Source organism: Jatropha curcas, chromosome 9, assembly GCF_041381405.1.
Source record: "Jatropha curcas cultivar XTBG-Jc1 chromosome 9, XTBG_Jcur_1.0, whole genome shotgun sequence".
In the NCBI taxonomy this organism is placed as follows: domain Eukaryota; kingdom Viridiplantae; phylum Streptophyta; class Magnoliopsida; order Malpighiales; family Euphorbiaceae; genus Jatropha; species Jatropha curcas.
Genome location: NC_143159.1, coordinates 3,778,537 through 3,792,187, shown reverse-complemented (window position 1 = coordinate 3,792,187; position 13,651 = coordinate 3,778,537). Strand labels below are relative to the sequence as shown.

The following is a 13,651-nucleotide window of genomic DNA, read 5'->3' as shown; positions in this document are numbered from 1 at the left end:
CTTATACAGAAGAGCAGAAGAAAATTAAGACTTCTCTTGATCATGTGGAGAGAAATCAATTTGAGGCAGATTTTAGCTATATTGCCTTGAACTCTCCATCTCCTCAATACCTGATACATATTCTAACGTGAGATTGCAGATACAAACATCAATAGAATATGATTTTATTTTTCTCTTGAAGTTAAACGTCTTCGCTGTAGTGAATTTATAAATAATCCTTGTAAGATTTTTTTTTTTTTTTTTTTTTGGCTTTTTATAATTTTTACTGGCAAAGAAATATAAGTACAAAGAGAAGTTTAAAAGGTATATCGACTTATCGTGGACCAAATCAATGGAAAAATATTTTTATTAGCATATAATAAGAAAAAAAAAAAAGGATAAAGTGAAAATAAATTTTAGGAAAATCTACTTAGTTCATTAGTTTAGTTTCATACATGAGTTTGCCATAGAATGAATCTAGATAGGTATAATCCAAGTTTTGGGTATACCGTATACGCAAGTCAATTCCTTATTGCAGATATGTAATGTAATCTCGACCCTCGTTTGTGGGCCGGTTGCACGTGTCCATTAACGAGACAAGGTTGTTTTAGTAATTATACCTGAACATGAAACGATGCCGTATCCATTTCTCCACGTGGCCGTATACTGAAGGACAGTTACGGTGCAAGACCGGATTGATTGGGTCGGGCTACCTGAGTTGGAAAGGATCCGAGTCATGCTTGTAGCAAAACTTCAAAATAGCGTGCCTGTCTCCTTAAATCCTATTTCGCAGTATTTGTCCCTTTCTCTTGAAAATTCCATCTAAACTTAAACCCTAGCACCTAAAGTAAGAAGATAAAGATCTGAAATCTTTTTTCCTCGTCATTCTCTAACGGAATAATTTCAGGCAATTCGTTTCTTCCCAACTGTGAGTAATGCACTCATTTTTTTTTTTTTTCCCTCTTTCCTTTTGCCTTTATTTTGAATGGAATTACTTTCTAGCATTTGCTCAAAAAATATTAAGTGCGAAAATTGAGAAGCAAAGGAAAAAAAAAAAAGAGTGAAATGTTTTTAATCTAATTCCTCGGTCTTCTGTTATTTGATGCAACTATAGTATACAGAACCTGAAAATTCTGAATTATTGCCTGATTCGAGAAGATTGTGCTCACAATTAAACGGAGTATGAATTCAGCAATTTCAGATTAATATTCTGTTTAAGTGAGCTTAGTTGATGCTTATAGTCTATTTAATAGGATTACTAGCAGTACGCAATATTCTGAATTGGTCGCACATAGGTTTCACCTGATAAATAGGTGTGTAAACTTGATTAGCTTGTGAACTCAGGTTGCACATTCTTGAGTTGTTTTGGGGCTTTGATTTAAAATTATCTTTCTTGTATATGATGCCTTTATTAAACATATTATTTATTTTTCCAGCTATTTGAGTTTGCACATGTGCTGCGATGGACAATGGTTCTCAGTCCTCTGGTGCACAGGTAACATCCTTAATCTGGTTCAACTGTAGGTTTTATCGTTAACCGAAAATCTCAATATGATTCAGCTATAGAACAACATGCTTTGTTTCCTCAACCACCCCCCACCCCCACCCCCCCGGGGCGCGCCCAGGTGTGTTCATGTATGGGCTTTATGGCACTTGTGTTATCTTGCAAAAGAGATAAGATAACTACTACTAATTTTTGAAGAAATCTGAGTTGGCTTCTGGTTTAGATATTAGTTGCTAACATTAATACCAGATTCACTCATCTCTCTTCGGGTTCTGAGATCCAGATCGTATTTCCCAAAACATGGTTCATTTGCGACCCAAAAATGCTATGGGACATCATCTGGTTTGCCAAATCTAGCGAATCCATTAACTACGAACTAAATTAAGATTACATAGATGTAGACTGTGAGGAGAAAATTGGAAGACAAGATGACGACGATAAGAAGCTCCCCAAGGAGTTTGAAGAAAGAAGATGAGTGGTTTTCTTTTATTCAATCCCAAAGAATAAATCATCGGTGGAGTAGTGAAGAGATGAGATGATAAAGAGATAAGCCTGAGTTAGTGTTCTTGGAGTTGGTGTATTTTATTTTTGGAGACCATCAAAATTTTGGTCGACCAAGAAGCTCTAGCACAAAAAATATTATTATTTATTGGGTCAAAAAAATGTGAATAAACTAAATAAATTCAGTACTAAATATCATTATAATTTTTAAATAGATATGATATAAACTTAATACTATTATATAAATTTAAGTAAATAAAGAAGTTAACATTAGATATGCATTTAATAGCTCTAAGATGATAAAAAAAGTACAAACAGTTAAATTAAATCCAAAATGATTAGCTTAATTACATTCATTTAGGCTCAAGGAACCCAAAATAATATTAAAATGAACCTTGTCCCAAAAGATCGAACTGACTCAGCCTACCCCCAACATACAATTTATAACAAATAGGGTATCACGTTCCCTTTCTGGTACTGCGAATCTGATAACTATGGTTGATAATTTAAGCAAATTCACCTCTGTCATATATTACTTTGTTGTTTTTTTTTTTTTTTTTTGGTTCAAAGTTCAATGGCGTGGCGTGAAATTCTACAGTTCTTCAGGCTAATCTGATCATTTCTTAAAACAATAATGCTGGTTTTGCTTCATGTTGGTATGTTTAGCATTTATAATTTTGGAAATTTAATTACAAGTGCTATTTTTATATATTTTACTGCAGTTTCGATCAGTAGTTCCTGCACAGCAGGGACAGCCGTACATTCCCCAACAGTTCCGGCCTGTTGGACAAGGAATGCCTTCAAATGTTGGGATGCTGCCTGGTCAAAGTCAGACACTGCAGTTTTCTCAACCGATGCAGCAGTTGCCACAATGGCCAAATCAACCTGGCCATGCTACAGCATCGCAAGCTGTGCCATTGCCATATGCTCATCCAAATAGGCTGCTTACATCGGGCCCACCACAGTTGCAGCAAACTGCCCCCCCAGTAAGTAATCATGCAACTGGGTTGGGCATGTCTGGAGTTCCTCTCTCTTCACCATATGCTGTAAGATCTCACTGCCACATTCTTTCTTTCTGTTGCTTTATTTTGTAGTATACTTTTCTCTCTTACTTCGGTTATCTATTCTTTCAGTTTGCACCATCTTCTTTTGGCCAACCACAAAATAATGCCATTGCATCAACCCAGTTCCAGCCAATGCCTCAAATGCATGCACATCTTGTACCTCCAGGTGGTCAACCTTGGTTGCCTGCTGGAAGCAACGGTCAATCACTTGCTACAGCAGTACAGCCAACTGGTCAACAGCCTTCTGTATCTTCTTCCTCAGATCCAGTATGTGCCCTTTTCATATTTCTGCTTCTGGTCTTGGGCATATTTTATTTACTGAGGTTGCATTATTGTTCGATGCTTTCATGATGTGGTAACGTTGGATGCCTTGGAAAACATTACCCCATGGATTGTTGCACATTTGGTCATGCTTATTTTTAATGTTCTTCATGGAAATATAGATTTGGATAAGGTGATAATGTGTTAACAAGTGAGCTATCGGATGGATTAAGACTTTCACTTGTCTAGACAGCTGATTTGGGCATTTCAACATTGTATGTGAATGAGGAAAATGACAAGGTCTAATCCTAGGGGTGAATAAATTATTGTAACTTGTGCTTCTCTGATTGAATGATGCATAATTTTGAAGCCTTTGGTCCACATATGTTGAATTTCCCTTGACTTGGCTCTCTCACATGCGTATCCTCCCTGGACAAAGAATAGCTGATAAGAATTGTTTATACTCAAAAAAAAGAAAAAAAAAAAAAAAATATATATATATATATATATATATATACATATACATATATATATATATATATTCAATTTTCTACGATAGGAAATGTGATTTTTAGTTTCCAATTTCGGGGGGTCTGATTTAAGCTAATTCTTGGATACTGGACTTGATGCTTTCTGCTCTGTGTTTGATTTAGGTTTCATTTTGTGTCCATACATGATCATTTACTTTTGAAATTGGCTGGTTATGGGCAATTTTATAACCTTTTATTTTTGGAGTTTCAGGCAGTAAATGCTCCTAACGTTGGTCAACTGGCTTCATCTGACTGGCAAGAGCATACAGCTGCTGATGGGAGGAGGTTTGGTTTTTGTTGTAACTGTGATTCTTGTCCTTTATTCTTATTTCCTGTTGTTATTCAAAATTTTCAGTTATATTAGAATTATCCTTTTAAGAATTTATGCTTTATCATTGGAATTTTGTCAATTATCACCTTTACCTTGGTTTTTCTAGATATCAATTTTAAGTCTTTATCTTGGTTTGTCTAGATACTATTCAAGATAGTTCTGTTCCTTATATTATATTTGATAGCTGGTGAATCTGTTTTTTCAGATATTACTACAACAAGAAAACAAAACAATCTAGCTGGGAGAAGCCCTTTGAACTGATGACAGCAATTGAGGTGAGTCATTCTCAAGTGGTTGCTATCTGTAACTTAATGTGATCTTTGTTTACGTGCTACACTTGCTTTTGAGACATTTTGGCATGTGATCAAACTGTGGTTCCTTCTATGAATGTTGCAATTCTAGACACCCTGAAGTTGATCAAATTTGTTTTATTTGAATTTTCCTTTTCTCTGCATGTTTCATTTTTCGTCTGTAGATGTCATGGCAAATGTGGAGAAATTTAACGACTGCTCTATATGCTCATTTTGAAGGCAGGCTTTCTCGTTCTCAAGGCAGGCAACGTTTTGTTATTTGTCTTATTTGTCATATGGGGACATTTTTAATTTGGTTGTCATTTGAATGTTCTTAACTAGCATTAAGTATAATAATTTCTATTTTCTCTATGGCCTACTGAAGTTTCAGCAAGAGTAATGTTTACTTGGATCAGTTTCTCCGTATGTTTCTTCTCATTGTTGCGACTTCCGTACTTCTGCATTTCCATGATTAGTATAAGATAAGTGTGGTTTACTTATCTTATTGATGTCCTACTCTCCTCCTGTCCATTTCTGGAATCAGAATCACAATTTTTTTGAAAAACTTTGCTATCTCATCTATGTTCTATTATCACCGCATATTGTTTTTCCTCTTCAATTATTTAGCTTTGGATGCATTGGTTTTCATGCATGACTTGTTTAATGGTTGCGATTCCTAAAAGAGTTCCACAGGCATTTATATCCTAATTTCAAGAGGTATGAAATGCTGGATTACTAATACTTGTTATGTTGTACCTCACCTTCATTTTTTTTGCTACTTAATTTATACAATGGTTGTTAACCTTCTCTTCTTAGACTTAACACACTTTTTCTTTTCCCTTCATTTGATGCTGATGCATGTTTTATGCATACAAATGATTACCTTGTCTTTTTTTTCCTCCTCATTCTTAAGGCTCGAATAATTATAACCTATGCAGTAGCCAAAAAATATGATTTGACATTCTTCTTAAGGTAAATCGTATGTCAATGAAGCTTACAGAAAGATTTTGCCATATACTACCTCAGGAGCCGGATTGTGCTTTGGAGAAACTAGATTTGGTTAGAAGAAGGTTCCGACTAATTTCCTATACACCAACCCTTTGAAAAAGTGAGAATTGAAACATTGTTTTCTGTTACATGTCATTGATATGGTTACATGAAAGAGTTTGTTGCTTTTTCATCTTCCTGAAAGGAAACTTTTACTTGTCCAATTCATGTTTGTATCTGTCTGCTGAATGAATGATGATTTTGCTGTCTTGCTCTTTATTTATAACTTACAATTTTTATTATTTGGTCTACTTTATAAGTACTTGCATGGGTTTTCTTTAAGTAACTTTCTGCAGCTTCGTTATTAGTATATGCAGTTACTTACCTTCTGCTAGATGTTAACTACTACTTTATTTGTTATATCTATATTCCTCTCTTTTTTTCTTTTTTTTTTTTCTTTTTTCTATTTTATAATTGTTTCTCTTGTTATGTCAAATTGTTACTTGATAATTGCCGTCACTATAACAGCGAGCTGATGCATCGACTGTCTGGAAGGAGTTCACCACTTCAGAGGGAAAAAAGTAAGTCATTTTTTTTTAACATTATTAATCATTATGTCATGCATATTTTCTTGGAATTTGTTTGTATTGTGCTTCGCTTTCTGTCTTTGAGATCCCTATTAAATCAGGTGATGACATTTGCAGGTATTACTATAACAAGGTTACAAAGCAGTCTAAGTGGTCAATTCCTGAGGAATTGAAGGTGTGCTGATGTTATCTTTTTCTAATTGCTTTCCCCATAAGCATGCTGCTTCTTTGATATGACATTCTTAAAATTTATTTCCAGTTAGCTCGTGAACATGCTCAGCAAGCAGTTGGCCAGGGAACCCAATCAGAAGTTGATGCAGCTTCTCATGCCTCATCTACTGTTGCCGTTACTTCGGGCGAAACATCTAACATTGCTATTTCAGCTAGCTCCAGCTCTTCAACATTATTTGGAGCAACTTCAAGCCCAATTCCAGTCACACCTGTTTCTAATCCTGCTGTGGTAGTTTCTGGTTCATCGACCCTGCTTGTTGCACAATCTTCCATAGCAAATACTGCTGGAGTCCAACCTGCTGTGGTAACCACTACTCTTTTACCCACTGCTGTTTCAGGAAGTACTGGTGTTACTGCTACTTTGGTTAATGCCAAGATGTTAACGTATGTGCTTCTTTTGCTGCTTCAATTTTTTACTTCTCTTTGATGATTCATAATTGTCATACAATGTTAATGTTGCTTGCTTAATCTCTCTAATTTACAGAACTGGCTTTGATAATCTTGCACCTCAAGTTGCTGCAAATTCTGTAGATGGAGCATCCATGCTGGAGTCTGAGGTATAATGATTCTTCCAAGGCTGTTTCTGAAAGTTATAGTTTGTGTGTGCATTTTTCAACTCAGCTGGAATTGCCATAGCTGCTGATATTGGGGAAAAAAGAGGATTGATGGTTATGCATGTGACGCCTTTATAGAGTTTTTTCCTATTGGGAAGACATTTCAGAACATGTTACATTTTTTAGTTTTTATTCTATAACAAGGTTGCTTCAGTAGCTTGCTCTTAAAAAATGTTCTTATTATGCAAAAAAATATTTGTTTGATTTATCTGTATCGTGTTACCAGCAGGAAATGAAACAACGGATGGAGGTTGCTGGAAAAAGTGATGCAGATGTGTTAGAAGAGAAAGCTGCAGATGATGAACCTTTAGTATTTGCAACTAAACTGGTCTAACCTCTCAATTATTTGCTCCCTCCTACATCTGTTGACAACTGTCCATTATTTATTTCTGTTTACCATTCCATTCATTTCTAAGAATTGGCTGAAAATGACGATCTTTATAGTTTATTGATTTATAATTTCACATGTATATATTTTAACATGTAGGAGGCAAAAAATGCATTCAAAGCTCTCCTGGAATCTGCTAACGTTCAGTCTGACTGGACTTGGGAGCAGGTAGCATAATTTAGTCATATTGGCATATGTTTCTGTTGTTGAGTGATTGTCATTGATGTTGAAGTTTGGTGTTAGGCAATGAGAGAGATTGTCAATGACAAGAGATATGGTGCTCTAAAAACACTGGGGGAACGGAAGCAAGCTTTTAATGAGGTAAACTTTACATCAAAACTTGTATATGACGTTGTATTGAATCTCCATACTTGCAAATCAACTTTCCTTCACAATTAATAATTTACACTTTTTATATAAAATTCACTATTTATTATGCTTTAGTACTTGGGTCAAAGGAAAAAAATAGAAGCTGAGGAGAGGCGAATGAGGCAGAAAAGAGCTCGGGAAGAATTCACCAAGATGTTGGAAGTATGTCCCATAGAGCTAAGGACACCTCTTTTCTTTATTATTACCCTGTTTTCTGCTCTCCTCTTCTCCCTCTGTATTTCTGACTGTTATAATGCTTATTGGTGCTTTGGATTTTTTTCCAGGAGTCGAACGAGCTCACATCATCCATGAAATGGAGGTTTACAACTCTTCCCATTCTATTTGAAGTTTGAATTTTTAACTTTAGGCTTTCTCAATATAGTATATGTGGCAATATAGTCTAGGGAATTTCCAATCTCTTTGGAAAAGAAATTGGGTGCAGAAAGGAAGTGGTGGAAAATGTATGAACTAAGGTTTTATAACAAACTGTATTTTGCCCTTTGATGATTGGATGGGAAATGGAATAAGATAAAACATTGTATTCTCTTTTTTTGGTGAAGTGGGGAAAATTAGAGTAAAAAATAAGTATAAATTTCTAATTTTTTCCTAAATGGTATTCAACATCTTGTATTTTTTTTTCCCAGCCAACAGCTTAGAAGGTTTGATGTTAAGGATTTTTTCATTATTGTGTCAGAGAAACAATTGAAATAAAGGGGGAAAGAAAAGCAAAAAGACAGATAAGATGGCAACGGAACATATAGGGTGATGGGCAGTGTAGTAACCTGATTTACACCCCATTTCCTCTCCAGTTAACTGCCAATTTGGAAGACTCAAATTTTGTGGGGCTGAGGGGAAGTTTCGAATTATTTTTGCTCCCCTTTCTATTTTCTTATCCTTCCGAAATAGAGGAAAAACTACTTTCCACCTCATTTTCTTTCCACTTATTTTCCTTTCCCCCTATTTTCCTCCCTCCGAAACTGGATATTTGGGTTTAGGTTGCTTGTTTGGGTGTCTTAAGCATCAACTTTAAAATAGATTATTTCAAGTCATTTGGGATATTCAAGTTCCCTGGGATATGTAAGTTCAAACCTGAGATATTTGGGCCATTTGGACTTGGTATGGGTTCAGGCCTGTTACCAATTGCCACCTCTACTATATTGTATAGCTTATGACCATAGGATGACAGAAATTTCCCTCCATGAGTGAGTGTTTTGGCTGAATCTTTTCTTCAATCAGCAAAGCTGTAAGTTTGTTCGAAAGTGATGAGCGGTTTAAGGCTGTTGAGAAAGCCAGAGATCGGCAAGACCTTTTTAACAACTACATGGAGGAACTCGCAAGGAAGGTAGCTATTATTCATTCCTAAACTCAGCTCAATCTTGCACAAACATGTATGTGCATTTAATTTTAAGTGAATGATGATCTTTGTCTATCTGAAATTACAGAATGATACAGTGTAAAAAACTTTGAAATGCTCGAATTTGAATGAATTCCTACATCTAACTTAATGGATTTATAGGACTTTTGATTAGAATAATATGATTTCCTCATTTGACTGAAACAGAAATTTCAATCTATATTTCTTTCACATATGCTATTAATAAGGGGCAGTTTGTAAAGACACAGTTTCTGTTGCGATAGAATAAACTGCCTTTTACAACATATGTTATCATTTTTGGTCCTGAGTTATGCTGGTGCTTTATCACTCTTATTTTAGATGGGTAGTCAAAGAACCTGGGGGATACGCCTATAAAACATTTTTATTAGAATCATTATAATTCACGATTTGGTTCTTGGGATTCAATTCGATTTTCATGCACAATGATACAAATCTTAGAGGTGAATTGGAATTGAGCATGAACCGTAATATGAAGTGTACAATTCAAGTCGATTATCATGCCTAAAGATTCTCATACCCAACAAAACAAGTGGATAAGTCAATGTAGAAGAAGAAGATCAGGAGGATATAGTTATATTAGAAGGTGAAGATGATGAAGGCTTGAATTTAGAAATGATGATGAATGAATATGCAGTTGGATAGGAAATTTAATATTTTGAATCTGGAAACTGCACAAGTCATTAGGATGTCTTTCATTTTGTGTTTAGTACATGATTTGGAATTAAAATATATCCATAAATGTAAATCTATTATTTTTAATTAATTTTGAAGGTTATACTGGATCTTATGATTCAATTCTCGATTCTGAAAATAATAATTCCGATTCTCTATTCGAATCTCAATTTGACACTTTGTCATAAAATTGTTCATCCTGTTCATCAAATTTATTTTATACATTTTGCAGGAAAAGGAAAAGGCTGAAGAAGACCACAGGCGAAATAAAGCAGAATATAAAAAGTTTCTGGAATCCTGCGACTTCATTAAGGTATTTCTGGAGGAATATAAAAAATATATCTTAGTTGTTTATTCCTGAATCTTGTGACAATTAGTATTTCATTTGCAGGTGAATAGCCGGTGGCAGAAGGTTCAAGACCGCTTGGAGGATGATGAAAGGTGTTTGCGTCTTGAAAAAGTGGACCGCTTAGTCGTTTTCCAGGTATATTCTATTTCTTACAAATCATTGGGTGTTTTCTACTAGTGCTGATAGTGTTAGTGGCAGGACTATATTCGGGACCTGGAGAAGGAAGAAGAGAAACAGAAGATGATACAGAAGGTAGATCCATGTACATGATCAGTAATTCTCTTGAGGTGTATATACTTATCTTCATTTTATTTTATATGTAAAAGGAACAACGGAGACGAGCTGAACGCAAAAACCGTGATGCGTTTCGCAAACTGCTGGAAGACCATGTTGCTGATGGCTCCCTTACAGCAAAAACTCACTGGCTTGACTATTGTTTGAAGGTACAAACTTGATTCGTTCTGTAGCCAAACAGGAAAAGTTGCTTACAAAAGAGAAAATGGAGTGACAAACTTTGTATGGTTGGGTTTGGTTATTGCGTTTGATAATTTTCCTCTTGGTTGTAGGTTAAAGATTTGCCTCAATATCATGCTGTTGCAACAAATACCTCTGGTTCAACTCCAAAGGATTTGTTTGAGGATGTTGCTGAAGAATTAGAGAAACAGGTAATTGTCTTGCATCTGTCCTCCCTTCTCATTTGAAAAACAGATAACTAGAGTACATATTTCTATTACTACTATTTTTATTATTATTATTTTTATTTTTAAGTTGTTTCACTCATCCTTTATGTCCCTAGCTGCCTCTTTTTCTCTCTCTTCCTTATCTAAAGCTTGTAGGAATGATGGTGGACATTTAAATTACTTCATTATATATGTTGGATTCTCTAGCATCAACGCTGCCCGATTGCTCAAGCATCGCTTTTTATTCTTCCCCCTTGCTTGAAGTAGTTGAATTTATAAAATGCATGCGTGTAACTTAACCTTTCTCTTTGCACATTGGCAGTACCATGATGACAAAACTCGTATAAAAGATGCAATGAAATCAGGGAAGGTGAGACATTACATACACACACCTTCCTTATGGCTGCACTGTCATTTTAAAATTTCTGACATTTGCATTCCCAGATCACCATGACGTCAGCATGGACATTTGAAGACTTTAAAGCTGCTATTTCTGATGATATTGGTTCCCCACCAATATCAGATATCAACTTAAAGGTATATATACTATTTTAGTTTAGACAATTTGTCCTTTTTAAATTTTCTCATGACTCTCCGTAATTTATTAAGATGTATAAAGATACATGTATTATCTGGTTGATTGATCAGGCAGTGGTTTATGGGACTAACTGGAGTTAAGTTACCCGTTGCTATGGAACCTAAATTCTTACCTGAAATAAGCATTAATTTGTGAAAACCGATTATGCTAATTTTGATCAACATCCCGAGTAACCGGAAAGAACATGGAATTAATAAGAGATTTTTTTTTTTTTTTTTTTTGAACAGAAATAATTAAGAGACTTGATTGAAATAGATATGCAAAGCTAATGTTTAGGAAAATTCCCAGATAGTATTAAAACATATACCTAGATTTCCTACTGGGAAGATCCTAGACAGGAAGGTATAGTTGATAAAAAAATTTTGGTGAATCTAAATTATTCAAATCAAGAATTAAATCGAAATAATTATAAATTCTCTTTGTTGACTGCATCAGCTTTGCCTTAATTGGCAATATTTCACTATATTAAGCTACCTGAGAGAATCCAATGGCATATGCATCATGTTGACCACAATGTCTTAAGACCTTTTTATTCCTTTTTTTTTTTTGGCTATTGTGCCGTGTTTCGTACATCATATATTAATGATGTGCATATATATTGATTAAATGCTTTATATGGGAACCTATAACTTCTCCATATGTTCAGTGTAACTTCTGATTAGTCATTTTTGCAAGTATCATGTTTTGAGATCTTCAGTTATTTTATCACTTCATTGTGAATCTTGTAAATTATTACTCAATGATGAATATTAAGTCAGTATATTAGCAGTACATAATGTTATTGTTACATAAGATTCTGATTATCCTCAATTCGATCTAGCTTTTATATGATGAGCTACTTGAGAGGGCCAAGGAGAAGGAGGAAAAAGAAGCTAAAAAACGACAACGTCTTGCTGATGATCTTACTAAACTGTTGCACAGTTTTAAGGTATCGCAGCATTTTCATGACTCAAGAATATTACATGTAGCTCTGTTACGGTATGGTTAAACTTTTCCATCTCTACTCGAGTCTACTAGTTTTATGCTTTCTTGTAGGAAATAACTGCATCTTCAACTTGGGAGGATTCCAAACAACTTATTGAAGAAAGCCAGGAGTACAGGTATGGAAACTTCTGACTAGCTTGCTCTTTACCTTTTTTCTTTACTTTTCTGATGGTTTACCTTCTGCTTGTCTCTCGTAGATCAATTGGGGAGGAGAGTGTTAGCAGGGAGATTTTTGAGGAATATGTGGCACACTTGCAGGAAAAAGCTAAAGAAAAAGAACGTAAGCGTGAGGAGGAAAAGGTACTAATATAATTCCCCGCACTTGAAAAACATCTGCAGGGTGATCTTGTCGGAATTTTCCTTTACATGAAAGATGCAACTGTTGTGGAATGTACAAGTTTCATAGTTCTTTTCTTTATTTATTTTACTTCCAGCAGGCCAAAAAGGAGAAAGAGAGGGAGGAAAAAGAGAAACGGAAAGAGAGAGAGAGAAAGGAGAAGGAGAAGGAGAAGGAACGTGAAAGGGAAAAAGGGAAGGAGCGAATCAAAAAGGATGAAACGGACAGTGAAAATGTTGATGCAACAGACAGTTATGGCCATAAAGAGGATAAAAAAAGAGAAAAAGACAAAGATAGAAAGCACCGGCGACGCCATCAAAGTGGTGCTGATGATATAAGTTCCGACAGGGATGAGAAGGAGGAATCTAAAAAATCACGGAGACATGGCAGTGACCGTAAGAAATCTAGAAAGGTATTCAACTTATTTTTGTCTGCAGTTAAGCATGGTTAAAATTCTTTAATTCTTTTATGATCTTTTCTGGCAGCATTCATACACACCTGAATCTGATAGTGAAAGCCGACATAAAAGGCACAAGAGAGACCACCGGGATAGTTCCCGTAGAAATGGTGGCTATGAAGAGCTAGAAGATGGTGAGCTCGGCGAGGATGGAGAAATCCAGTAGTACTATATAATCCTAATTTTCTTCAGATTACTAATTAAATGCATCAGCGAGCATGTAACATCTACTTTCAAATTTTCCCAGCTCCGCCAAATCATGTAAGACTGTAGTTGGAGATAAATGATCGATGTAGTTTTTGAAATTAGGTTCATCATGAACTGCTGTTTTGATAGGATGTATAGAAGTATATACTTCCGCTTTAGTTCCAGGTATATGATGATTAACATTTTTGTTTGGCGTGTAAATGCCAAGTATCTTTACAGTGGGAATGATAGCGTTGATAAACTGGGATTAATGGAAGATGAAAGGCTTTTAATTTCATTTTTGGAAGCAGCCACAGTTGCAGCTTCAGAGGTGGAATATATATAACCTAATCCTT

General features: G+C 35.2%; 1 protein-coding gene across 4 annotated transcripts; it reads left to right on the top strand.

Annotated features, from left to right (window-relative positions):
* Positions 1-749: 749 nt before the first annotated feature.
* PRP40A (pre-mRNA-processing protein 40A) lies at positions 750-13,593 on the top strand. 4 transcript variants are annotated; one of them, XM_012212783.4, is made up of 28 exons: positions 750-907; positions 1,416-1,474; positions 2,707-3,030; positions 3,118-3,315; positions 4,051-4,124; positions 4,376-4,445; positions 5,976-6,028; positions 6,152-6,209; positions 6,294-6,649; positions 6,750-6,822; positions 7,109-7,207; positions 7,367-7,435; positions 7,511-7,588; positions 7,712-7,798; positions 7,921-7,955; positions 8,873-8,978; positions 9,937-10,017; positions 10,096-10,188; positions 10,252-10,305; positions 10,380-10,496; positions 10,620-10,718; positions 11,056-11,103; positions 11,178-11,270; positions 12,152-12,259; positions 12,367-12,431; positions 12,513-12,615; positions 12,753-13,064; positions 13,138-13,593. In XM_012212783.4, the coding sequence occupies exons 2-28, from the start codon at positions 1,442-1,444 to the stop codon at positions 13,273-13,275; spliced, it is 3,024 nt and encodes a 1,007-aa protein (XP_012068173.1). In that variant the 5' UTR covers positions 750-907; positions 1,416-1,441; the 3' UTR covers positions 13,276-13,593. The 4 variants fall into 4 exon arrangements, with proteins under 4 accessions (XP_012068173.1, XP_012068172.1, XP_012068171.1 ...); XM_012212782.4 differs by having other exon boundaries at positions 12,750-13,064; XM_012212781.4 differs by having other exon boundaries at positions 7,106-7,207.
* Positions 13,594-13,651: the final 58 nt, after the last annotated feature.

Bases quoted from the DNA above. Each gene is read 5' to 3' on its own strand.
- PRP40A (XM_012212780.4), top strand. From the start codon at position 1,442: ATGGACAATGGTTCTCAGTCCTCTGGTGCACAG. The intron at 3,031-3,117 runs GTAAGATCTCAC...CTATTCTTTCAG, and splicing joins CTCTCTCTTCACCATATGCT to TTTGCACCATCTTCTTTTGG. The intron at 6,029-6,151 runs GTAAGTCATTTT...TGACATTTGCAG, and splicing joins ACCACTTCAGAGGGAAAAAA to GTATTACTATAACAAGGTTA.